Source organism: Aotus nancymaae, unplaced genomic scaffold, assembly GCF_030222135.1.
Source record: "Aotus nancymaae isolate 86718 unplaced genomic scaffold, 86718_ANA_hifiasm-v0.15.2.pri h1tg000006l, whole genome shotgun sequence".
In the NCBI taxonomy this organism is placed as follows: Eukaryota; Metazoa; Chordata; class Mammalia; order Primates; family Aotidae; genus Aotus; species Aotus nancymaae.
This window is the reverse complement of record NW_026988417.1, coordinates 70,058,412-70,083,257: the sequence shown is the minus strand read 5'-3', so window position 1 is coordinate 70,083,257 and position 24,846 is coordinate 70,058,412. Positions and strand designations below refer to the sequence as shown.

The 24,846-nt window shown below is 36.8% G+C and overlaps 1 protein-coding gene and 1 pseudogene across 3 annotated transcripts in view; one reads left to right on the top strand and one right to left on the bottom strand.

Moving 5' to 3' along the window:
- Window positions 1–24,177, top strand: part of CCNI (cyclin I) — a 28,737-nt gene extending 4,560 nt beyond the window's left edge. The window contains exons 2-7 of one of the 3 annotated variants that reach the window (XM_021669647.2): window positions 6,128–6,284; window positions 12,975–13,103; window positions 15,015–15,089; window positions 15,234–15,374; window positions 15,922–16,152; window positions 22,646–24,177. In XM_021669647.2, the coding sequence (XP_021525322.1) occupies window positions 6,171–6,284; window positions 12,975–13,103; window positions 15,015–15,089; window positions 15,234–15,374; window positions 15,922–16,152; window positions 22,646–23,089 (1,134 nt within the window). In that variant the 5' untranslated portion in view covers window positions 6,128–6,170 and the 3' untranslated portion in view covers window positions 23,090–24,177. Of the gene's footprint in view, window positions 1–6,127; window positions 6,285–12,974; window positions 13,104–15,014; window positions 15,090–15,233; window positions 15,375–15,921; window positions 16,153–22,612 lie in introns of all 3 variants that reach the window. The other 2 variants (XM_021669645.2, XM_021669648.2) reach the window with 2 other exon arrangements.
- Window positions 1,743–7,226, bottom strand: LOC105713290 (26S proteasome regulatory subunit 10B-like; annotated as a pseudogene).
- Window positions 24,178–24,846: the final 669 nt, after the last annotated feature.

Below are 24,846 nucleotides of genomic sequence, written 5' to 3'. Positions count from 1 at the left end.
AAGCACTGCTTCAATTGTATCTGATAAGTTTTGGTATGTTGTCTTCATTTTCTCTCATCTCAAAGTATTTTCTGATTTCCCTTGTGACTCTTCTTTGACCAGATACCTTTGTTTTAAAAAAATTTGTTACAATTTAAATATTTGAAAGTCATACTTGAGGGCTTTAATTGTAGGCGATTGGAGAACACAAATCCTTTGAACCTAATTTACTCCTTTTCACGTGTGTGTGTGTGTGTGTGTGTGTGTGTCTCTCTCTCCCCGCCGCCCCCCCATCTAAACCTCGTAAAAATAATCTTGAAAGGAAGCCTAGTGAAGGAACTTGAGTCACTAGTGATGGTCAGTTATTGGGATATCTTGTAAAGGCTGGTGGATCCATTTGGTTGTAGCTAATGGCATGAAAGAGTTTCTAAAGTTTTAAGGTTTTAAATAGGAGTTTGGAAGAAACCTTAGAACCTGTGAAGTCTAATCTTGACCCAAATAGCTGTTTCTTCTAAATATCTCTTGACAGATGGTCATCTAGTCCATTTCTTTTATACAGAGACAGGGTTTCACTATGTTGCCCAGGCTGATCTTGAACTACTGGGCTCCAGTGATCCTCTACCTTGGCCTCCCAAACTGTTGGGATTACAGGCATGAGCCACTGCACCTAGCCTACATTCCATTTATAATGTTAATATTTATGTCTGCATTAGAAGAAATTATTGTGAGCTTGCTCATCAAATTGTGGAAGATCTGAGAAAAATATCAAGGCAACAAAATTGGAATCTCAGAACATCTCAGCAGTGTGCAACAGGGATAGAATATAACAAGATGACCTTTTTTGTTTGTTTGTTTAAGAAGTATGTTTAAGTTTCTAAACAAGGATGTGTCAAAAAGAGAGAAAGTACGCAAACCCTGCATACAATGGGTTGGGGCAGGTAGGGATAGAGCTGGCTTAACAAGGAACCTGAGATAGTCTCTTAAATAAGAGTATTTGATGACCATAAATTGTATCTTAATTGATAGTGAGGTGTGGTCTTAAAAAAAAAAAAAAAAAGGTAATGAAGGCCAGAGTGGTGGCTCATGCCTGTAATTCCAGCACTTTGGGAGGCCAAGGTGGGCAGATTACTTGAGGTCAGGAGTTCAAGACCAACCTGGCCAACATGGTGAAACCCCATCTCTACTAAAAATACAAAAATTAGCCATGTGTGGTGGCGCGTGCCTGCAATCTCAGTGATTCAGGAGACTGAGAAAGGAGAATCACTTGAGCCTAGGAGGTGGAAGTTGCAGTGAGCCGAGATCGTGCCACTGCACTCCAGCCTGGGCAACAGAGTGAGACTGTTGTCTCAAAAAAAAGGCAAAAAAAAAAAAGATTTTAGAGTGCATTTATGGTAAAACTAAAGCTAATTTAGAAGAGGCAAAATATTGTGAGGAGCTATCAAAGTTTTCAGCTATGAAGAAGATGAATTGGTGAGCATGATAGCACCCTTCAAAGAGTGGAAAGATTGGTGTGAAAGAGATTAGATTTTGGTGGGTTAAGGTTCTGAACAACGATGTATCAAAAAAAAGAAGGTACCAAAACTCCACACACAGTGGATTGGGGCAGGTGTGGGTAGAGTTTTGTTTTTGGTTGTATGTTTTTGTTTTGGGCCTCAGTAGTTGAAACTAGAACAATTGGTTGGGTCTCTGTTTTGTCAGAGTACTGTGGTGTGGATGCAGCGAGTAACAAAAAGATGATATTGGCAGATGTGACTGCAAAGGAATTTATTTAGAGACAAGGTCTCATTCTGTTGCTGGGGCTGGAGTGCAGTGGCATGATTTTGGCTCACTGCATCCTCAACCTCCCAGGCTCAAGCCATCCTTCCACCTCAGCCTCCCAAGTAGCTTGGACCACAGGCACACACCACCATGCCTGCCTAATTTTTGTATGTTTTATAGAGATGGAGTTTTACCACGTTGCCGAGGCTGGCGTTGGAACTCCTGGATCCACCTCAGCCTTCCAAAGTGCTAGGATTACAGGCATGAGCCACTGCGCCTGGCCAAGAATTTGTAATCTAGTTGGGGAATTAGTGGAAAGCTGCTTTATGACATGATTAAAGAATCAAGAGTTTTTTGTTTTTTTTTAGGAGAACCAAATCAAACAGATTTTATTCAACTTTTTAGATAAAGAAAACAAATGATACAAAATAAGTCATAAGAAATGCTTTCTTATACCACTGTCTCAAACCATTTTCAGTGTTTTACAAAATGCTCACACAGCAAATACGAAAGGCTTCCACACACTCTTCCTTTATAACTTGCTGCAATAAATGCAGTATTAACATACGAATTTCTTCCATATTTTAAAAGTTGAGTTACTAATTTTTATGTTACTCGGCCATATTTTTATTCATACACTTTTAATGACGTCATTGCCAATACATACATTATTTTCTTTAATTTTATTTTTACATTAAGCCAACATCTGTCATGCAGCCATCAAAAATCTTACAGTAAATTACACAGGTTTGTAATCCAATTTAGACTCTAGCTTCTTAGAATCAGCCACTTTTCTGACTGCTTTCATGAAATCTTCCTGTACTACAAAATCGTGATCAGCACGAATTGCAAACATACCTGCTTCAGTACAAACATTTCTCAGGTCTGCCCCATTAAAGCCATCTGAAACTTCAATTGTTTCATAATCTATTTCACCATGCTTTGTAATGGGACCTGCATGGATTTTCAGTATGTCTAATCTTGCTTGTTCATTTGGCAAATCAATATGTATTTTTCTATCTAATCTTCCTGGACGCAGTAAAGCAGGATCCAGTGTATCCGGTCTGTTTGTAGCCATGATCATTTTTACTCTATGCAGAGTATCAAATCCATCCATTTGATTCAATAATTCCATTAAAGTCCTTTGAATCTCTCTGTCAGCTGAAGTACCCTCAGAAAACCAACGACCACCAATAGTGTCTATTTCATCCATAAAAATGATGCATGGTTGATGGTCCCTGGCATAATTAAACATTTCTCTGATCAAACGAGCACTTTCACCAATGTACTTGTCTACAATAGAACTAGATACAACCTTTAAGAAATTGCAGTCCAGCTGGCTAGCAACGGCTCGTGCCAAGAGTGTTTTTCTCGTACCTGGTGGTCCATATGACAAACGGCCTTTTGGAGGTATTATTCCTACACGCTGAAATAACTCTGGGTTTGTAAGAGGTAATTCTATCACCTCTCTTAATTCCCGGATCTGTTCTGATAGCCCTCCAATCTCAGAATAAGAAACATTCCCAGGGTCCTCATGAGACATATTATAAACCAGTGGATTCACCTCTCTTGGCAAATATCTCATGATAGTGTAGTCATATCCAAAGCAACTCTTGTTCCTGGCTTCAGCTTACTTTTGTCAAGCTGTCAGCGACAACCCACAACATATCTTGGTCCATTTGTAGCTTTAACGATGAATTTTTCTTCGGTTAACTGTTTAAGCACTTCACCCACAATCTGCCCAACACTTCGTAGGGCTTTCAGATCATTTTCAGACTTTTCATACTACTTGGTAAGTTCTTGTTTAATTGTTCCCTTAACTCCTTAAGACGGCCGTCGATCTCCTTGTGCTCAAGCAGCTTCTTGGCGGTAGTCCTGAAGCGCCTTAACTCTAGGGTCCGCCATGATGAGAAGCTGTCTCTCCGAATCAAGAGATTTTAAAAGTAATTACCTTTGAGATAGGTCTTTTTGGATTAGTATTCTTTTTCCTCTCTTAGTTATTTACACTTTGTTGTCTTAGTATGAAAATATTTCATGCTAATTTAAGATTTGCAAAAATGCAGGAGTTTAAAGACGCAAAAATTAACAAAATCATAATTGAGATAACCAGAGTTAATCTCTAGCAAGTTGAGAAACAAATAGGTAGCTTATGTGAAGTGGTACATAGGAAAGAGGATAGTAGCTGGAGGTGGGATAGAATGGAAATTAAAGAACTGGTTTGCTATTTTTTGCTTTTTCAAATTTTTAAATTTAAAAAAAATTGGAACTTTTCACATGTTAATTCTGGATATTTAAAAAAATTCTTAGAGGCCAGGAATCTGAAGTATGTAATACAGGTATGTAGTTGAGAAAGTCAAATCATTAGTGAAATTTATAATGAAAAACAGCATTCTCCTACTCTAGGCCTTTCTCACCCTTTTCTTACTGAGCAGAGATTAGCCACTCCCAACCCTGTCCTGCTTCTCTTGTTATTTAGGATCACATTTTCAAATAACTTGCCCTACTGCTGTTTTTTGACATTTCAGTTTGAGATACACGGATTTTCTACTATGAAATGTAAAAATGTGGCTTTTATTTTACCCTTTTCCAATATCCATAGTTATGTCTCCACATCCTCCCAATGTAGTTATATTGAGATCCCTATTCAGTGTTTTCATTAGTATCGTTGTATAAACATTGTGATATATTATTTACTTTCTTAAAATCTTTTTTTGAAGTTAATTACCTTTTTGCTTAGTTTTCAACAAATATAGCTAAGCATTTTCACATTCTTTAGCAATTTCTTTTTTCTTTTTTTTTTTTGAGACGAGGTTTCACCGTGTTGGCCAGGATGGTCTCGATCTCTTGACCTCGTGATCCACCCGCTTCGGCCTCCCAAAGTGCTGGGATTACAGGCGTGAGCCACCACGTCCGGCTCTTTAGCAATTTCTTAATCCAATTTTCTACACACATTCAAACCTCAAGTCTGTAGTTTGCTTTTTTTTTTTTAAACCTAGAAACTGGCATGGTGGCTTACGCCTGTCACCCCAGTGCTTTGGGAGGCCACGGCAGGATTGCTTGAGGCTAGGAGTTCAAGACTAACCTGGACAACATAGCAAAACTGCATCTCTACCAAAAAAAAAGCTTAAAAAAAAAATTACCTGGACTTGGTGGTGCGCATCTGTAGTCCCAGCTATTTGGGAAGCTGAGGCAGGAGGATCACTTGAACCCAGGAGTTTGAGGCTGCAGTGAGCCACTTCACTGCACTCTAACCTTGGCAACAGAGTGAGTCTGTGTCTCCAAGTACATACGTACATATGTACATGAAACCTAGAGACATTTCTCTTGGACTCTGTTGTTCTGCACTGCTAAACTTACTATTTAGACATGCTCATTTTAGAGTACTAGTCACTGTACTGTGGAGCTTTCTAGGCTAGAACTGTACAGTATAACTTTCTGCATTAATAGGAATGTTCCTTTTCTGCACTGTCCGATACAGTATCCACTAGCCACATGTTGTTATTGAAGTAGGGCTATTATGACTGAAGAAATAATTTTTAAATTTTATTTGGCTCATATTTAAATACCCACATGTGTAGCTAGTGGATACTGAATAGGATTTTAAGATGATTTCATGCTGGAGGGGATTGTTTCATACTGAAGAAGTGGGAATGGGTAGGATTTAATGTAATTGATATAGTCTCTTTTTAATGAAGAAAAAAAGTTAGTGGCACTTATCTGATCAGGTTTTTAAGAGGAATGTTTGGAGTAACTACTTCTTTTTTATTTTTTTTTTTTATTGAGACAGAGTCTTGCTCTGTTGCCAGGCTGGAGTGCAGTGGCGCAATCTCGGCTCACTGCAACCTCCGCCTCCTGGGTTCAAGCGATTCTTCCACCTCAGCCTCTGGAGTAGCTGGGACCACAGGCATGTGCCACCACACCCGGCTAATTTTTTTGTAATTTTAGTAGAGACGGGGTTTCACCATGTTGGCCAGGATGGTCTTGATCTCTTGACCTCGTGATCCACCCGCCTCGGCCTCCCAAAGTGCTGGGATTACAGGCGTGAGCCACCGCACCTGGCCCTGGAGTAACGACTTCTAAGAATTTCTGGTAAAAAAGCCAGTAACAAAGTTTTGACAGTTTGAAACAGTAATAACATGTTTTGATCAGAGTCCAAAGGTTCTATCGATTACATGGTCTTGTTTTTATTCTCTGTAACTGAATTTCAGATTTAAAGTGTGAATGTTTTCGATAACTGATTATTTTGGTATTTTAATATGATTTTTAAAGAGCTATAAAATCCTATACTGCCTCATAACATTCTTATTTTATGAGTTGCTTAATAAGTATTTTATATAATGCTACACTTACTTTATAACTAGTTTAAAAACATTTGTATTTGATTTTGTAGGTAGCTACATCAAGCTGGGTAACAGGCAGATCCAAAGGATATCATGAAGTTTCCAGGGCCTTTGGAAAACCAGAGATTGTCTTTCCTGTTGGAAAAGGCAATCTCTAGGGAAGCACAGATGTGGAAGGTGAATGTGCGGAAAATGCCTTCAAATCAGGTAATGATTTTTCTCTTAAGAGAGATGAATTTTATTAGAAATAAGCATACTACTGCCATATATAATAATACCTTCACACTGCATTGGAGGTATGTGTACCATTTAAAAAATGTGCTGTATTTGAGAGACATCTCCCTGTTCCTTTTTTTTTTTTTTTTTTTTTTAATGCTACAAGGTCTCACTCTATCATCCAGGTTGGAGTGCAGTGGCATGATCTCAGATCACGGCAGCCCCCACCTGCCTCCTGGGCTTAAGTGATCCTCTCACCTCAGCCTCCCGAGTAGCTGGGAATGCAGGCACATGCTACCACGCTTGGCTAATTTTTTGTATTTTTGGTAGATATGGGGTTTCACCGTGTTGCCCAGCCTGGTCTGGAAGTCCTGAGCTCAAGCAATCCACCAGCCTTGGCCTCCCAAAGTACTGGGATTATAGACATGAACCATCATTTCCAGCCTCTTCTTTTTTAAAAAATTCTGCTTCTACTGTAGCCTTTTGTTTCTGAAACAAGAGTTAACTGTTTTTGTTTTTGTTAACCTGTTTTGTTATCTGAGTTACAGCTTTAGGAAGATCAGTTTGTTCTATTTCCTCATAATATATACTAACAGTGGTGAGCCTTCTTTAGGTATATAGTTTATAGTTAGCCACAGAGGCTGAACACCTTCATACCGTTGTCTTTAGTCAACAAAAAACCTACTCTTTGGTCAATAGCGGTAGCGAGTTCAAGTGAACTATTAAGGTAATACCAATGTTGGAAGCTTTTTAGAAGATAGCCAGCTGGCTTCTTAACTACTGTTGGCTATGTAGTTTTTCTTTTAGAAATTTTATGTCATATATAGTTATTTTTCACTGTGAAGTTTATTCACTCTGAGAAAACTTTCAGTTTTTTCAGATATAAGATATCTTACACATCTTTTTATTTTTAGTATCTAACATGGTGCTTGGAAAATAATGGTCAGATGTTCTTTAATATGCATGAGTGAATGAATGGCAAATATGTAAGTTCCTCCTGTGTCGTTTTAGGTTATCCTTTGCTCATTGGTTTTTAAAGTGTATATGTCTTTTTAAATTTAATTCTGATTTTTCCTACTTATTCTTTCCCACAAGCTAAAGAAATACATTCTTCATTTATTGTTACTTGTCATTACGCAAACTGATTAGTTAACCTGAATGAGGAGTGTTTATATATATGATATCTCATTTAATATCTCATGTAGTCCTTTGAAAAAGTAGGCAGTAGTCCCAGTTTGCTCAAGACTTTAGCTAATAAGTAATAGAATTACAATTTGGGCTGGGCATGGTGGCTTACGCCTGTAATCCCAGCACTTTGGAAGGCTGAGGTAGGCAGATCACCTAGGTCAGGCATTCAAGACCAGCCATGATCAACATGGCAAAACCCCGTCTCTTCTAAAAATATAACAATTAACTGGTGTGGTGGCTCATGCCTGTGATCCCAGCTACTTGGAAGGCTGAGGTGTGAGAATTGCTTTAACCCAGGAGACGGAGGTTATAATTTGAACTTTTTCATAAGGCAGTCCTCTTTTTTTTTGTTGTCTCATATTTTTGTGTGCATGTGTGATTTTTAGATTAGTTGGGAATTCAAATCATTTAGCAAATGTCCGTTGAGTATCTGCTATATTCTAGGCACTATTATAAGCATTGGAGATACAACAGGAGAAAATAAATTCCTGCCCTTATGTTGTCACATTCTACTGAGCCTCAAAACTTTTTTTTTTTTTTTTTTTTTGAGACGGAGTTTCGCTCTTGTTATCCAGGCTGGAGTGCAATGGTGCGATCTCAGCTCACTGCAACCTCCGCCTCCTGGGTTCAGGCAATTCTCCTGCCTCAGCCTCCTGAGTAGCTGGGATTACAGGCACGCGCCACCATGCCCAGCTAATTTTTTGTATTTTTAGTAGAGACGGGGTTTCACCATGTTGACCAGGATGGTCTCGATCTCTTGACCTCGTGATCCACCTGCCTCGGCCTCCCAAAGTGCTGGGATTACATCAAAGCTTTTTTATAGCTGCTTGTAGGACCATTCTTTTCCTCCTCCTGCTGTCTCTTTGAGTCAGCGTGTAACCAACAATAATATATTTTTACAACGTGGTCTTTGAAGGTGATAGTCTACCTAGATTGCAGTATATTGCTATATTACCACATAATCTGACCTATTTCTTTCTTTCTTTCTTTTTTTTTTTTTTTAGAAGGAGTTTTTCTCCTGTTGCCCAGGCTGGAGTGCAATGGCACAATCTTGGCTCACTATAATTTGGGGTGACCTAGGTCTGGTGGGGATAGGAGATAAGATAGGAATGGGGTAAGGGCTATAGGGGCTTGAGTTTTGGGGTAAATACAGAATGAGGTAAAGGGCTATAGAGGCTTGAGTTGTTTGCCAGAGTAACCCCCAGGGACATTTCTCTATTCTAGTTCTAATTCTTTTATTTTCTTCTAGGGACTGGCATTTTTTTTTTTAACCTCCCTTTCTACTGTTGCTGTAACTTTTCTAATTTTGTTTTGAAATAGTGGTGAAAATGGAAAAATTAAATATTTTTAAGCTTTCTCTTATGCCTTTTCCTCCAGTTTTCTTCTGACTTCCCCTGCCTCAACTAAACTGTATTTTGAAGTCAGTCTTTCATAATTCTTCTTTAATTTGCATCCCCTATCTCCCAATTTAGGACAGCATGGTCATGAAAGAATATTATACACCTGTCACTCACCATCTGTATGTTTCTGCCACACTCTGCTTCCCTTATGGTAGCACAAAGTATTATAATTTTCTGATGATTTGACTGTGCGTTTCCTTGAGGGGTATGGTTGTGTCATTTTTGTTTACTTGCATATAATAGACTCACAGTAAGCATTTAAGTGAATGGTGATTGTCATTCCTTTATGATTCATTCAAGTACCTTACTGTGTTCTTGGCACTTGCAGAAAATTTCTAGTACTTTCAAGTTCGTGATAATTTTGTTACATGAATTTGGGAAAAAAAATGGAAACTGGTCAAAGTGGCACATACTTTCAGGTGTTCTCAATTTATTTTGCCAAAGTGCTTTTGATTTACAAAGATGAAATGCTGCCACAAATTGTTTATATACAGATGATTTTCAATAGAATTTTAGAACTCTAAGGAATCTTAAAAACAGCTTTTCTAGTCCTTCTCAACTGGAGTTTAGGTTTGCTGCTTCCTACTTTATTAAAGCCAAAAACAGAAATTTAATTTTTTTTTTTTCTGAAACAGGGTCTTGCTCTGTCACCCAGGCTGGAGTGCAGTGACTCAGTCACAGTTCACTGCAGCCTCTCTTTCCCAGGCTCAAGTGATTGTCCCACCTCAGCCTCCCAAGTAGCTGAGATCACAGGCATGCACCACCACGCCTGGCTCATTTTTTTATTTGTGGAGATGAAGTCTCACTGTGTTACCTAGGCTGGTTTCAAACTCCTGGGCTCAAGCAATTTTCCCACCTTGGCCTCCTAAAGTACTGGGAGTGCAGGTGTGAGCCATGTCCAGAAATTTAATTTTTAAAAAAATGTTGAACATAACAGTAACAGGTGCAATGAGATGCTGTGGGAGTTTAGGAAGGTACTTGGACCAACTTGAATTATCAGGAAAAGTATCTGGTAGAGAGTAACGTCAAAATAGCTTTCAAGATCTTGATACATAATAAGGCAGGTGAGATAGAGAAGGGAGTGTGTTCACCCCGTCAGAAAGAACAGTATGAACAAAAGAGCAGTGATGTAAAATAGCATAGCAGGGGCAAAGAAGAATCATAAACAGAAGTTACTATTCTTACAGCATGAAGTTTAAGACAGAAAGTGATGGAAGATATCTGAGGTTAGAGAGGCAAGTCATAGATTTGTATGCCATGTTGAGGAATTTTATTTAACCTTTAGGTAATGATGAACCTTTTAGAGTTTAAAGGTGAGGATGGTGTGTATTATAAGGAAGAGACTAGCAGCATATGGAATATAATATATATGCAGAATATATGTTAATAGCAGTCTATATTTTACCATGTTGAATCAATTCATTATAAATTCTCTTTAGGATTATTTGTTCAACTACTGAATCCTTCTAATCCTATTTAAGCTGTCCATATGAGAAAAAAAGACAGTTCATCTAATGAAATCAGAAAATACTATTTTGGGCTTTCTCTCTTTCTCTCTCTCTCTCTCAATCTTTATTTTAGAAGAATAGGAATGAAATGAATTACTTAGGCACAGAACTTTTTGTAATGCTGTCATGATAATATTACTATTTAGTACATGTTTGAATTGATTTGAAAAAGTGACGTTAGACTCAGTATTACTTCAGTTAAATTGAGTCTTCTTAAACTATCTTTTGGGTTTAAAAAAAAATTGTTACTAGTTTTGGCTAATGATAACGTTGGCCGTATACAGGAATGCTTTTCTTGGCCCTATTGTTAAATTTTAGTATATGGTATATGGGCCAAACACAGTGGCTCACACCTGTAATCCCAACACTTTGGGATGCCAAGGCAGGAGGATTGCTTGAACCTGAGAGTTCAAGACTAACCTGGGTAACATAGTGAGACCTCGTCTCTACAAAAAGTAAAATTAGGCCAGGCACATGGCTCACAACTGTAATCCCAGCACTTTCGGAGGCTGAGGCAGGTGGATCACTTGAGGTCAGGAGTTTGGACCTGCCTAGCCAACATGGTAAAACACCCTCTCTACTAAAAATAAAAAATTAACCAGGCGTGGCACAATCCTGTAATTCCAGCTACTTGGGAGGCTGAGGCAGAGAGAATGCTTGAACCCAGGAGGTGGAGGTTGCAGTGAGCTGAGATGGAGCCACTGCACTCCAGCCTGGGTGACAGAGCAAGATCCTGTCTCAAAAAGTGTGTGTGTGTGTGTGTGTGTGTGTGTGTGTGTGTGTGTATATTAAAGTTCACAGATACTGTAATGATCTCTTTCATGACTAATGGTTACAGTGTTTAAAATAATTATTCATACATAACATTTTGCAGATTTGTTTTTCTGACAGAGAATTGGGTAGTTTAGAGGTGGGAAAGGAGAACTAATATTTGAGTGCCATTTGCATTCTATATATGTGCTTTACATAAGTTACATCATTTAGTTATAACTATATGATTATCTCCATATAACTGTATTCTCTTTTTTTTTGTATGTTTTGTGATTCTTCTTACAATTATATGTTTCTGTTATTGTTTAATGCCAAACACCAAATAATGACATTATTTAATGTAAATCCGTCATTCAGGGATTTTTTTTCTCCCTTACCCCACATTTTATCTCTGCCTGAAGGTTGGAGTTAATGGTGTTCTTATTTTCATAGCTACTATAAACCATTGTTCCTTTTATCTCCCTAAAAGCCTCACCAGTTTCATCAGATTATAACATCAACGACCTCTCCTGGGAATTTATTTCCTTGTTGTTGATGTGTTTGGCTGGCTTACTTAATAATACTTTTCCTTATTTGTTGTGGCGTTTTAGCTAAAAGCTCATCTTGATAGGAATTTAATTTCTCTTGAATGCTTAACTGTTCATCCAGAAGTCTTATGACTGCCTTTACTTGGTTCTTAGGGATTTTTATGGGCCCCTAGTCCAGAAGTAGATCTTAAAGTAGCCTACATACAAAATTACAGCTAGATCCGGGGAATAACTTCTAGTGTTCCGTACCATTGTAGGCTTACTATGATTAACTTAGGAAATATAAATGGACTGTGATTACAGAATGATAGCCCATTTAAATAACTGAAATCAATAGTAATAAGTGAAATATACCAGGGACAACAGATGAATTATACATTTAGAGATGATGAAAAAATATTGAACAGGAAATTAGCCTCAAGTCGATTACTATTTCGAAAGATTTCCATAAACACAAAACATTATTGTTGTTTTAATTTTCTTATGTATTATTTGAATATTCTCCTTATACTATTTCAAACTGTAGTTTCAAACAGTTTGAAATAGCTATAAGGAGAATACTGAATGTTCCCAACATAAGCAGCCGGTTTTGTATCTTTAAAGTTGACTCCAAAATTCAAGAGTATAAGTTTTCTAATCACTATTGCTTTAGAGTGTGTCCTGCTAAAAATTAAGCCTCTACTCAATAGGCTTACAGCAACAATACAACAGTAACATTTTGTGTTTGTGGAAATCTTTTGAAATAGTAATTTACTTCAGGTTAATTTCCTTTTCAATATTTTTCATCATCTCTAAATGTATAATTCATCTGTAATCCCTGGTATCTTTCATTTATTATTACTGATTTTAGTTTTTTAAATGGGCTGTCATTCTTTTATAGTTCATTTATATTTCCTAAGATAAGTTAATGGCTATTTGCTGTGAGAGAAATGCACCATATTTTCTTAATCTCAAGAGTTCGGAAAAAATTCCAGAATTACTATCAGTTAATAATAATGTTACTTAAACTTTATTGAACACCTAAATTTAATTAAACTATGGATATTTGGTGAGATGACATAGTGAAAATTTTAATAAAGAGTAGGAGAATATTGGATATGGATATTAAATGTGGAAACTTTACATAAAGTTTCATATTCATCTATCTTAAGTCTGATAGCTTTTGAACACCTTAACATTTTAAAACGTATTTTGTATTATTTCCTAACCTTTTATGAGAGAATTCTAAACATACTCTTGATGATAGCTCAAACATTGTCTTCTGTGTTTAAAATTGTTCCCTTCTAGAATGTTTCTCCATCCCAGAGAGATGAAGTAGTTCAGTGGCTGGCCAAACTCAAGTACCAATTCAACCTTTACCCAGAAACATTTGCTCTGGCTAGCAGTCTTTTGGACAGGTTTTTAGCTACTGTAAAGGTAAGTGTTTTAAGATAGACATACACATAACCTCATTTGAGTGTATGTATGCTAAACCAGAGGCTATTAGTAAACATTCTGTAAGGTGGAAAGAATTGGAAAACTTTTCTGGAGAATGATGTATGTACCCATAAGATGACATGGTGGTGTCCTCTGCTATTGTTTATTTTATTTTTTATTTTTTGAGACAGTTTCCTCTGTTGCCCAGGCTGGAGTGTAGTAGTACAATCTTGGCTCACTGCAACCTCTGCCTCCCAGGTTCAAGTGATTTTTGTGCCTCAGCCTCCCAAGTAGTTGGGACTGCAGGCATGTGCCACCATGCCCAGCTAATTTTTGTATGTTTAGTAGTGACGAGGTTTTGCCACGTTGGCCAGGCTGGTCTCGAACTCTTGACCTCAAGTGATCAGCCCGCCTTGGCCTCCCAAAGTGTTGGGATTACAGGCGTGAGCCACTGCACCTAGCCTTCTGCTATTGTTTAAATAGCAGAAGTGTTTTTGGAAGTGTTTCTAATTGTATTCTGTAATTTTCTTTTTGTTACAAGTATTCATCACTTTTTTAGCCTATGAAAGTTTTTACTTGATTTTAGTACCAACCTTATAGCATCAGCAGAATATTTAATCATTTTCTAACATATTGGTGTACTAGAGGTGGACAAGAAATCAGACTGGAAAAGTATAAGCCTATTATTGCACGTTTTTCTCTGTCACTACTTATTGAATATCCATGCTGTTTGGCTTTCTGAAAAACATTAAGTGCTTTCTATGGGCATACTTTGAAATATAACATGTCATAAAACAACTTCAGTATATTTTTGTTGAATGGCAGCATACAAATAATTAGGTTTTATATTGTCCCCATTGCTATGTCATTGGTTGTGTCAAGTTAGTCATAGTAGGCCCTCAACATATTTAAAGCAGAAAATTAGCATTTATTTAATGGCAAGGCATGAAAGAGTAGCAAAGTATTTAAACTGTAGGCATTAGTATGCATAAGAATATGTAAACTGGGGGAACTGTCAGTTAAATGCTTTATTAGGTATACAAAATAGAAGCCAAAGAATTATGGAGTGTAAGACTGAATAGCCGCTCAGTTTCAAACTTATACGCTTAAGAGACTTACCAAACATGACAGGACCCAATAAATAAGAAATATGAAAAAAAGTGAGATATTTGGCAAAATTCTCTAATTGTTCCAGAGATTTCTCCAACTTTGTTTAAAATGTTTAATAAACAGTAAGAATCTCATGATAGAAACTACAACAATGTATGTTCACTAATAATTTTTGAAAAATATACTGTCCAAGGAAGGACACTAACCTTAAACTCATCTTTCTGTGGAATTATCTGTGAAAGGTAGGTTAGATGTGGTAGAGAGGGAGGGATAAGTGATGTGGACTTGTTGCTGAGATAAAAGGAGGCATTTTTCAGATATTCCAGATTGCAGACAATTAGCTTAAAAAAATGTTTACATACACACAAAATATATTTTTTAATTTTGGGAATATTTATTTAAAAACTTGCAAATCAAGCTTTTTCTGCTGGATAGAAATGACCTTTGGTTAATTGGCTTTGATTGAACTTTGAGCAATGGAATTGATATTATTTTTGTAGAATATCATACGACTAGGACTGTAATGTTAAAAGTTACCTCTGGATGGACTTGATCTTAGTGTACTTTCCTTTCTTTCATTTTACTTCTCTAAAGATTTTTAATAAACTTTCTTTCCTGCTCTTAAAAATAGTTAGCTCTGATCTAAAAAGCAATGAGTGGCAGTCACATTAATTGAATTCCATAGCATTGTGTGTATACCTGTCTCATCTGCATATCTAGGTTTTTAAAACAGTTATAAAGAGGTAATAAACCATTTTTGAAAAATCACTAAAGTTGCTTTTTCCCTCTTCAAAATTTTAGGCTCATCCAAAATACTTGAGTTGTATTGCCATCAGCTGTTTTTTCCTAGCTGCCAAGACTGTTGAGGAAGATGAGGTAATAATTCCTTTCAAGATATGTGTCTTTGGTGAAAATTTCTCTCCATTTGTTAACTTGCTTCTTGTTTGCCAAAACAAAAATTGAAAATGAGTTTCTTTCTGTCCTTTTCTCCCTGTCCCTGTTCCCCTTTGCTTTGGATAGAGAATTCCAGTACTGAAAGTATTGGCAAGAGACAGTTTCTGTGGATGTTCCTCATCTGAAATTTTGAGAATGGAGAGAATTATTCTGGATAAGTTGAATTGGGATCTTCACACAGCCACACCATTGGATTTTCTTCATATTGTAAATATACCTGAAGTCTTTTAGTTTCTTATTTGAGTATGTAGTCTTCAGTAACTTAAAAAGTAGATTGCTACTCATTTATTTAGTACTGATTTTTAGGAAAAAAAACTATTGATATCCAAGGAAATACTACAAATTAGTATATATGTCATATCACTGAAGCTTAAATTGAAAACTTAGAAATAGGTTAGGGTGGGCACGGTGGCTTACACCTGTAATCCCAGCACTTTGAGAGGCCAGGGCGGGCAGATCACTTGAGGTCAGGAGTTTGAGACCAGCCTGGCTCACATGGTGAAACCCTGTCTCTACTAAAAATATAAAAATTAGCTGGGCATGGTGGCAGGTGCCTGTAATCCCAGCTACTCAGGAGGCTGAGGCAGGAGAAATCGCTTGAATCTGGGAGATCATGCTGCTGCACTCCAGCCTGGGTGACAGTGAGACTCTGTCTCAAAAAAACAAAAACAAATTGAATAGTTTGCATCAATTTTTATATGTTAATTTCCTAGATATTTAAATAAAGTTAAAATGATGTTCTTGTGATTTTCAGTTCCATGCCATTGCAGTGTCAACTAGGCCTCAGTTACTTTTCAGTTTGCCCAAATTGAGCCCATCTCAACATTTGACAGTCCTTACCAAGCAACTACTTCACTGTATGGCCTGCAACCAACTTCTGCAATTCAGAGGATCCATGCTTGCTCTGGCCATGGTTAGTCTGGAAATGGAGAAACTCATTCCTGATTGGCTTTCTCTTACAATTGAACTACTTCAGAAAGCACAGGTAGGTGTGTTAGTCTAATTAAGTTGTGTTTTTTTAAAGTTTTTCTATTATTGGAATACATAGATTTACCAAACTAAAAGACATTTCTAATGTTGTAATGCCAAACCATTCTTAAGAGTAGACAAGATGTAAAGTATACATTTTCAATTTATAGGCTAGTTGTTCTCTGTTTTCCTTATAGAATTTAGATAGTATTTTTAAGATTCCTTTTCACCATTTCTCTTATTTATCTTTAAGAATTCTAAAATGTTAGTAAGATTGTCAATACCATATTGTCCTTTAGTTTTGTGTAAAGAAACTGCCTAGCTACATCTGTAGGTTTTACTATAGTACTTCTTCACTTGACTTATTTTATAACAAATATCAAAAACAAAAATTGGAATAAGTTGCTACAAGCAAATAATTTATTGTTGGCTAGTAAGCGAAATATTTATACCAGACTGGCAGGTAGAAGCTACTTTTCTGAAAGAGGTTTTGCCCTGGCAGTTCTGTTACTACCTAAGATTAGTTTGTAACTTGTATCTACAGATTGTTATAAAATGTATAGGTTGATCAATTATCAACCACTTAAGTAAAATGTAAAGGTTCAGTGGAGAAAATTCTCATTCAAATGGAAAGTTGGTGATAGTGCTGTATGTTAGCAACTACTTTGAGAGAAGGCTTACTGGTTCTATTCATGTCACCAAATAGAACTTACCAAGTTTAGATCTGTTGCAAACCATTTTCCTGCCAGCTGAGTCCATAAAAGACTTATGAACCTACTTTCCCTTTATATGGCTATTTATTCTTATTTAACAGTAGTTATTCTGATTTGTTTTATTGGACTTTACTTAGAAGATTGTTAAATTCTAAGCCTAACATTTTGCAATAAACTAATTGTAGCAAAGAACTACAGTTATTGAGCTAAAAATTCAGAATATTATAAAAGAAAAACATAATAGTTGAATTTTTTTTAAAAGAAAGTTGTAATTGATCTTACAGCAAATATTTTAAGATGTATGTCTGAAGAAAATGAAGCAGGCAAAAAAAAATTATTTTTTAAAAGATGTCAGTGCTTCCAAGAATTTTAGCCTCTAGTTTGTGAGCAGAGGAGGGCTCCGTCTTTTCATAAAAATGGTTGATGATCAGAGCAGTATGTTAACTAAAGATTTGTCTATGTAGTATAACACAGGTTGCTTTACATTTTCAAGGGATATCTTTTAATTTTCTTAGATTGAAATAATTAAATGCTATAATGAGAATAAATCCTAGGAGGTAGTTGCTATTTAGTGAGAATTTTTAGAAATTATGATAAACCCCATTTAAATGAATGACACAGAAAATTTACTTTGCCCACCATGGAGTGTTAGAAAGAAAAGTTGAATATTAATCATTCACATTAGACTGTGAAGTAGAGGAATAGGGTTAATAGAAAACCTCCTACATTACATTATTTTTATTGGAACAAATACATCTCTCTTAATGCCTTCTGACTTGGTCTCTGTGCTTATTCTCAAGATAGTACAGAAAAGATTGCTATAGAAAGTGTTAGTGTCAGAGGACAGATTTTGAAGCATAAATAATAATGTTGTAAATAGCATGTGTATTCTGTAGCTTTCAGATCATGTTCTCCTAGTGAAAAACACTGGAAAACCTCCTGATTCTCTTTAGTAAGTTTTCTGGTGCTAGAGGAAGAATATAGGCACTGAAACTTTTTTTTTCTCCTTAGCTGAAGGAGAATTACAGACCTGGGATTTGACAGAATCTTTGGAGAAATTATTTCATTCAACTCCTTTATTTTATAGCTCCAGCATAGGAAACTTGAGACTTTCTTAGAGACTGCGTAGAGCTACTTAGTAGTGATTTAAAAGAACCAGCGCTTTTTTTTCATACTACACAAATCTTAAAAATTCTAGTTCAGTGGTTTTCATAATTGGTTTTAAAAGTGGAACCCTTTCCCAGTCCTCCTTCCTCCAAGAAAATCTTGTACACACACAAATCCCAGAATATAGAATGGAAAAGTGGAACTATACTTGTGTTTAAGGGCAGAGTGCCACTTGACATGGTCTTTTCCCTTCCATAGCTGGAGATCTACCTATGTAGTGTAGGTTTAGATTATATTATTTAGGTAGTGTTTGGACGTAATTTGAAAACCACTATTCCAATCCTCTCATCTACGTATATTAATAGTTATATTCCAAAAACATTTATTGAGAAATCTTTGTCTACACACTGGAAATAGTGAATTTTTTTTTTAAAAGAGATTTGCCCCATGTACTATTCAAGTTGCAGTGGGGAAGACAGTGAACAAAGGAAAGTCATAAATCTTGGTAGAGACTTTGGGACTTGTTCTAGCAGTTCTGTTCTAACACCAACCAATGTGGTCCAAACATGGATGGCTCCTAGTTCTTTAGGACTCATTTCTGTTTTTGCTAAGTTTCCTGTGTTCGGGTAAGAATACCAGGTCTTAGGTCTTTGTGATTAGACCGTGACAAGCCCATAATATCAGATACTCTTCCTAGTTTTCTGGTTTTAGTGTAGGAAACTCTTGGCATCAGATTGATGAGATCATGCCAAATTATTTGTGACATGATTCCCAGTGTCTTGGTTTGAGGAGAGTCTATCACAGACATACCGTGCTGTGTGGAGGCCACTATCGCTAGTTCTGCCTGAGCCTCCTCTTTGAGACAAAGTATGGTGAGTGTTCCCAGGTTTGAAAGGCAAACTTCTTTTGTCCCTCTTAACCTCCCACAGCTACACTCCCTTAAGCTCTTGCACCACCTGTTGATCACCATTCTGGGATGGCTAAATGTCTTTCTCTCCTTACCCTTCTTCTACCCTTGTTCTGTTGTGTGGTTGCGCTCACGTCCTCCTCTTTCTGACTGATGTGGCCCACCCTGATAGATTCAGGCTGTTAACTTTGCCTAGATTAGTGTGGTGGTCTTTGTAGTTCCTAGCTGGGCAGTAGTCAAAGAACATGCTCTAGTTTAAAACTAGATAGGTACAGCTTAAAACAGAACAAAATCATGTCCTTTGCAGCAACATGGATGCAGCTGGAGGCCATTATCCTCAGTGAATTAACACAGAAAGAGAAAACCAAATATCACACATTCTCCCTTATAAGTGGGAGCTAAATATTAGGTACACACAGACATAAAGATGGCAATAAGATAATGAGATATTTGTGTTATTATAACACAAATAGAAAAGACCTTAAGATAATAACATAAAGATGGCAGTAGAAACTGGGGACCACTTGAGGGAGAAGGAGGGAGGGGAGCAAGGGTTGAAAAACTATTGGGTACTGTGCTCACTGCCTGGTTGACAGGATCACTTATACTCCAGACCTCAGCATTATACAATATATGCACCTAGGTAATAAACCTGCACATGTACCCCCTGAATTTAAAAGTAGAAAAAAAAAAAGCAAGTTAAAAACTGGCCAGTCGCGGTGGCTCACGCCTGTAATCCCAGCACTTTGGGAGGCTGAGGAAGGCAGATCGCCTGAGGTTGGGAGTTTGAGACTAGCCTGACCTACATGGAGAAGCCCGTCTTTACTAAAAATACAAAGTTAGCCAGGCATGGTGGCATATGCTTGTAATCCCAGCTACTCAGGAGGCTGAGGCAGGAGAATCATTTGAACCTGGGAGGTGGAGGTTGCACTGAGCCGAGTTAGTGCCCTTGCACTTCAGCCTGGGCAATGAGCAAAACTGTCTCAAAAGAAAAAACTAGAGTAGGGAGTTAAAGAAGCAGATCCCATGAGTCTCCTGGTTTTTTTGAAGGTGGCTATGATCAGACTACTCCAGCTGGTTGTTCTCAGTGCTTTGTGCTGTTCACCAAACCTGGATCCATCTGGACCTACCATTTATGTCATTTATTGTTAATTAATAAATATTCTCTTGACACTTCATAGTTAGAAAGAGTTCATTTTAAGTCCTTTGTACCAACTCTGTTAGAGGACTTGTCTGTTGTCGAGAGTTTTGGTAGTTCCAGTATATGTGTTCGTTTTGTTTCTTCCACTGGATCTCAAGAAGGAACAAATTATTTTGGCTTTTTATAGAACAAATTCAGATTGTACTAGATTAGTAGGAATTTATTTTTATGTTATTTTGGACAAAAGACTTACTTGGGACTTGGGTGGAAGTGGAGTTAATATAGATGGTTTTGTTTTGAATAATATCTAAGGTCTTTTCTAGCTCTATCATTTCTTGTCAGTCTTCCACTGCTAAAATATAACTATTTTCTTAGTTTTTTCATGCAGAAAGATTATAGTGACATAGTCTTCCTCTTACTTAAATAGATCTTTTTTTAGGATTCTACCATGGTATTGATTCTGCCATGGCATTTATTAGGCCCAGTGACCAAGGCATTAGAGTATTTGTGGTATTTTTACTTTTCTGTCCAATAAATATCATTCATTTGCTAAAGAACATTTCATTAAATGAGGTACAGTTAGCTGTTTGTATCCGTGGGTTCGGCATCTGAATTTAACCAACCGTGAATTGAAAATAGGAAGAAATTTCACAGTTCCAAAAAACAAACCTTGAATTTGTCACATGAGTATTACATTGAATCCACACAGATGAAGTGATATGAAGGCATTCTATTAGGTATTACAAATAATCTAGGGATTATTTAAAATATACAGGACCATATGAGTAGGTTATATGCAAATAGTACACTCTTTTACATAAGAGACTTTAGCATGTTTGGGTTTTGTTACCTGTTGGGGGATCCTAGAACTAATCCCCCATTAGTTACTGTGGGATAACTGTACTTATTTTTTAGAAATAATTTCTATACTATAGTCCCTTTTTCATTTCCCAGTTTCTTTCATTTCTTTTTTTAGGCTTTTAAAAATATTGGCAGAAGCTCCATCCTTTCTCTATGCTTTGTTCCAATGTTTTTAGCACGTTTCAGCTTGTTCTGCATCCCTGGGATACATGATAAGACCTAGCCTAAATATAAGCTTGATAGTTCAGGGACTACCTTAAGTGTTATGTTATTCTTTTTCTTTTAAGGGAGGAAAAAAAATTCTAATACTAGTGTGTCTTACCCATAGTGTGTTATCTAGTGGCTTTCAAACTAAGGAAAAAAATCAGTGAACAAAGTGGTAGCTGCTAAAATCTGCCATTTTCTTGTGTATTTCTGACAGTTTCAGTTATTTTGCATTTGTATTATACAGTGACTAACATCAGCCTTTTACCATTCTTTCCTCTGGTATTTTTCAGTAACAATGAATGTATTTAGAGATGAAAATAATTTTGTAACCAAGTGTGTTCTTATAGAGTGCTTTATTTTCCTCTGTTTTCTCTGTGGTGGTGCAAACAGTCATGGTGTGTGCTGCAGATTCTATGAGGATGAGTAAGACTTGGTCCAGAAACGTCCAAAATACCCAAAACTGGAAAAGAGTGATCCCTGATAGTTAAATGGTTAAGATAGGCTTCCTGAAGGTCATGGTGTTTAGCCAGGCCTGGAAGGAATGGGCAGTACAATTTGAACACGTAGAAATAAGATGATTAAGGGTAAAGTAAGAAAGGGGAAGATTTGTGCATCATAAAGAGCAGGACTGTTTTGCTTTAGACCGCAAGTTGAGGGTATGCTAGGAAATAAGGCTAGAAAAGAAGATCGGGGTCTGATTATGGAGAATCTTACTAAACTAAGGAGTTTAGCTTATTTTTGATAGGCATTGGGGTGCAGCTGAAGAGAGTTGGGGAGGAATATATGATGCTAACTAAGGTTATTTTGACAGTGCTATAATTATAGGGAACATGAGGCAGACACTTTACTACAGGTAATAATTTGAAGGCCTTCAATGTACAGTCATTGTGCAAGAAACTTAGGGATAAAAAGATGAATATAATACAATGCCTGCATCTTCAGTCTGGTAGTCTATAATGGAAAGGCTAAATGGTTAAATAGATTATTATAATGAAATGTGGGAAATATGTTAAAAGAGTTTAATGTCTATGTTTTGAGATAGAGTCTTGCTCTGTCTGTTGGCCTGGCTGGAGTGCAGTGGCTTGATCTCAACAATTTTTTTTTACAATTTTTTTTTCTTTCTGTCTTCTTAAATTCATAATGAATGTGTTTATCAGTACTTTGGACTCTACTGAAAAAAAATTAGAAGAGGCCAAGAGGGTAGGATGAAGGGTCTTCTAGAGAGGGGGAATAGACTGAAAAATAAATAAATAAAGCAGACATTGGATATATAGCAGTGAACAAGAAAGTAGTTTCTGCTCTCATGTAAATGTTGAGCATACTGTTGCAAATACAGAACTCAAGTTCCAACGATATTTATAGTAGAAATACAGATTTGGACCAAATTTCTAAGATCATGATAATGGATGGGTAGGCCAAATAAATAGATGAGTATGAGGTAGAAGATGTGGGGAGAGAAAAGACTCAGCAAGGACAAAAAGCACAGGGAGGAAAAATGGCCAGCAGAGATAACAGAGCAGCTATGTTAATTAATGATCAGCTGTGGTGTTTTTTTTTTCCCCCCCTGGCCCAGATGGATAGCTCCCAGTTGATCCATTGTCGGGAGCTTGTGGCACGTCACCTTTCTACTCTGCAGTCTTCCCTGCCTCTAAATTCCGTTTATGTCTACCGTCCCCTCAAGCACACCCTGGTAACCTGTGACAAAGGAGTGTTCAGATTACATCCCTCCTCTGTCCCAGGCCCAGACTTCTCCAAGGACAACAGCAAGCCAGAAGTGCCAGTCAGAGGTACAGCAGCCTTTTACCATCATCTCCCAGCTGCCAATGGGTGCAAGCAGATCTCTGCTAAACGTAAAGTAGAGGAAATGGAAGTGGATGACTTCTATGATGGAATCAAACGGCTCTATAATGAAGATAATGTTTCAGAAAATGTGGGTTCTGTGTGTGGCACTGATATATCAAGACAGGAGGGACATGCTTCTCCTTGTCCACCTTTGCAGCCTGTTTCTGTCATGTAGTTTCAACAAGAGTTACCTTTGAGTGTAAACTAAGGTAGACTACTCTGGGAATGAGAACATGGAAAATGAGGAAAGGCTGTAGAAGGAAATATTACCTTAACAGGCTGATTTGGAGTAAGCCAGGGAAAAAAAAAAAACTCTCATTATTTGTGTGGCTAATTATAATTCAACATTATTTAAGCACATAAAGACCAAAAAAAAAAAAAAAATCCAAAAGATCCAAACTTTTTTTTAAACTTAAAAAATCACTTTGTAGTATGTCAGTTGCACTTTTTTTCTGCCATAATGTAACATAGCTTGCCCCGTCAAAAATTCAGGTAAAATTCATAGCCAGCAAACCTGTTCCCCACTCAGCATCCTGATTTAATTTTCCCATTGCTTTTGCTTGCTTCTCCATTTAATAGTTAGTGAACTTTATGCACGTTGATCTGTATTCTGATTTTCACTGAATGGGAAACCCCAAAATTATTTTTTTAGCAATTGAATGAACAAATTATTTTGGTGTGACAGCCATGGTTCAATTTCCAATTAGTTTGAAAAGGGTACTTTGGAATTGTCCCATATTAATGAGAGAGCGCAACAGAAAAAGTTCCCATATTACCAAATTGATTTTGTGTCTCATTTCAAATTTTAATTTAAAATTATGATTTTCATTTTTGTTTACCTTAAATTGATGCTTAAAAGTCGCATGTAATTAGGACACTTAGATTTGTTGAAAGCATTTTTGATATTTGTATAAAAGAATTTGCGATAAAGTTAATATATCCTGGTGCTCACCAAAGAAACATGTAACAACTGAAATTAGATTTTTGTAACTCATTAGTTTTCACTCATTTATAATCAGTAGGAGAGACTGTCTAGATATTCGGGCAGCTCTATGATTTGAGTCTGTAACATGTCATAACTGAATTAAGTACCCTAGTTTTATGTTAAGCTGTTAGAATTTACTCCCCTTACCTCCCCAGCCTACCTATATCTCTTAATGACTTCTGGATCCTGAGCTCCCTTTGCAGTCTGAAAAAGGTATTGCAGTCAGAACTGTGTACTGATGATAAAAGCCTCTGGTAGCAATAAAAAGTTGTCTTTAACTTTTGTTTCTGTGACTTTTTTCCTGGTTGTGAAGAGGTACAGGTTCTTGATTGGCTAGGCACTGCTATTTCAACTAGAGAAAACAATGGAAAGACTAAGAATATACTTACTGAAAATAAAACATGAAGAAAGGGGATCTGAATGTAATTGAGGAATATAGGTTTTTAGACATAAGAATTTTTCTTTTATGGTATTCACTGGTACTGTGAATCTTCCAAATAGTAAATTCTCATCTTAATGTGACTGCTTGTGAGGGTAGGCTCAGACCCATATCTTTAAAATATGTCATTTTTAGCCATTTTTAATGTTCAGATTTAGCAGAACGAGAGTATTTTCAGGTCAACATCTGATTTGTAAAAAATTTTTGTGGTAGGGTTGACTACCTGTTTTACGACCTTAAAATCCAATTAAATGGGAAGCATTTACTCACATCAGTACAAGGAGTGGGAGGGAAGATGGCAAAGGATTGCCTTCACAGACACACATTTAAAAAATTTCTCATTCTGATCTTCATCTGTTTAATTCATTTGAATTGTAGGAGCTCTAAGAAGTTTACAACTGCATATATTCATAGTATCTGTATAATGAATGGCACTTAATTCTTTCTCTTCCTCCTGTTTAACAGATGAGGACACAGTTGGGTTATGTAGAAAGCTAGGGATAAAGTT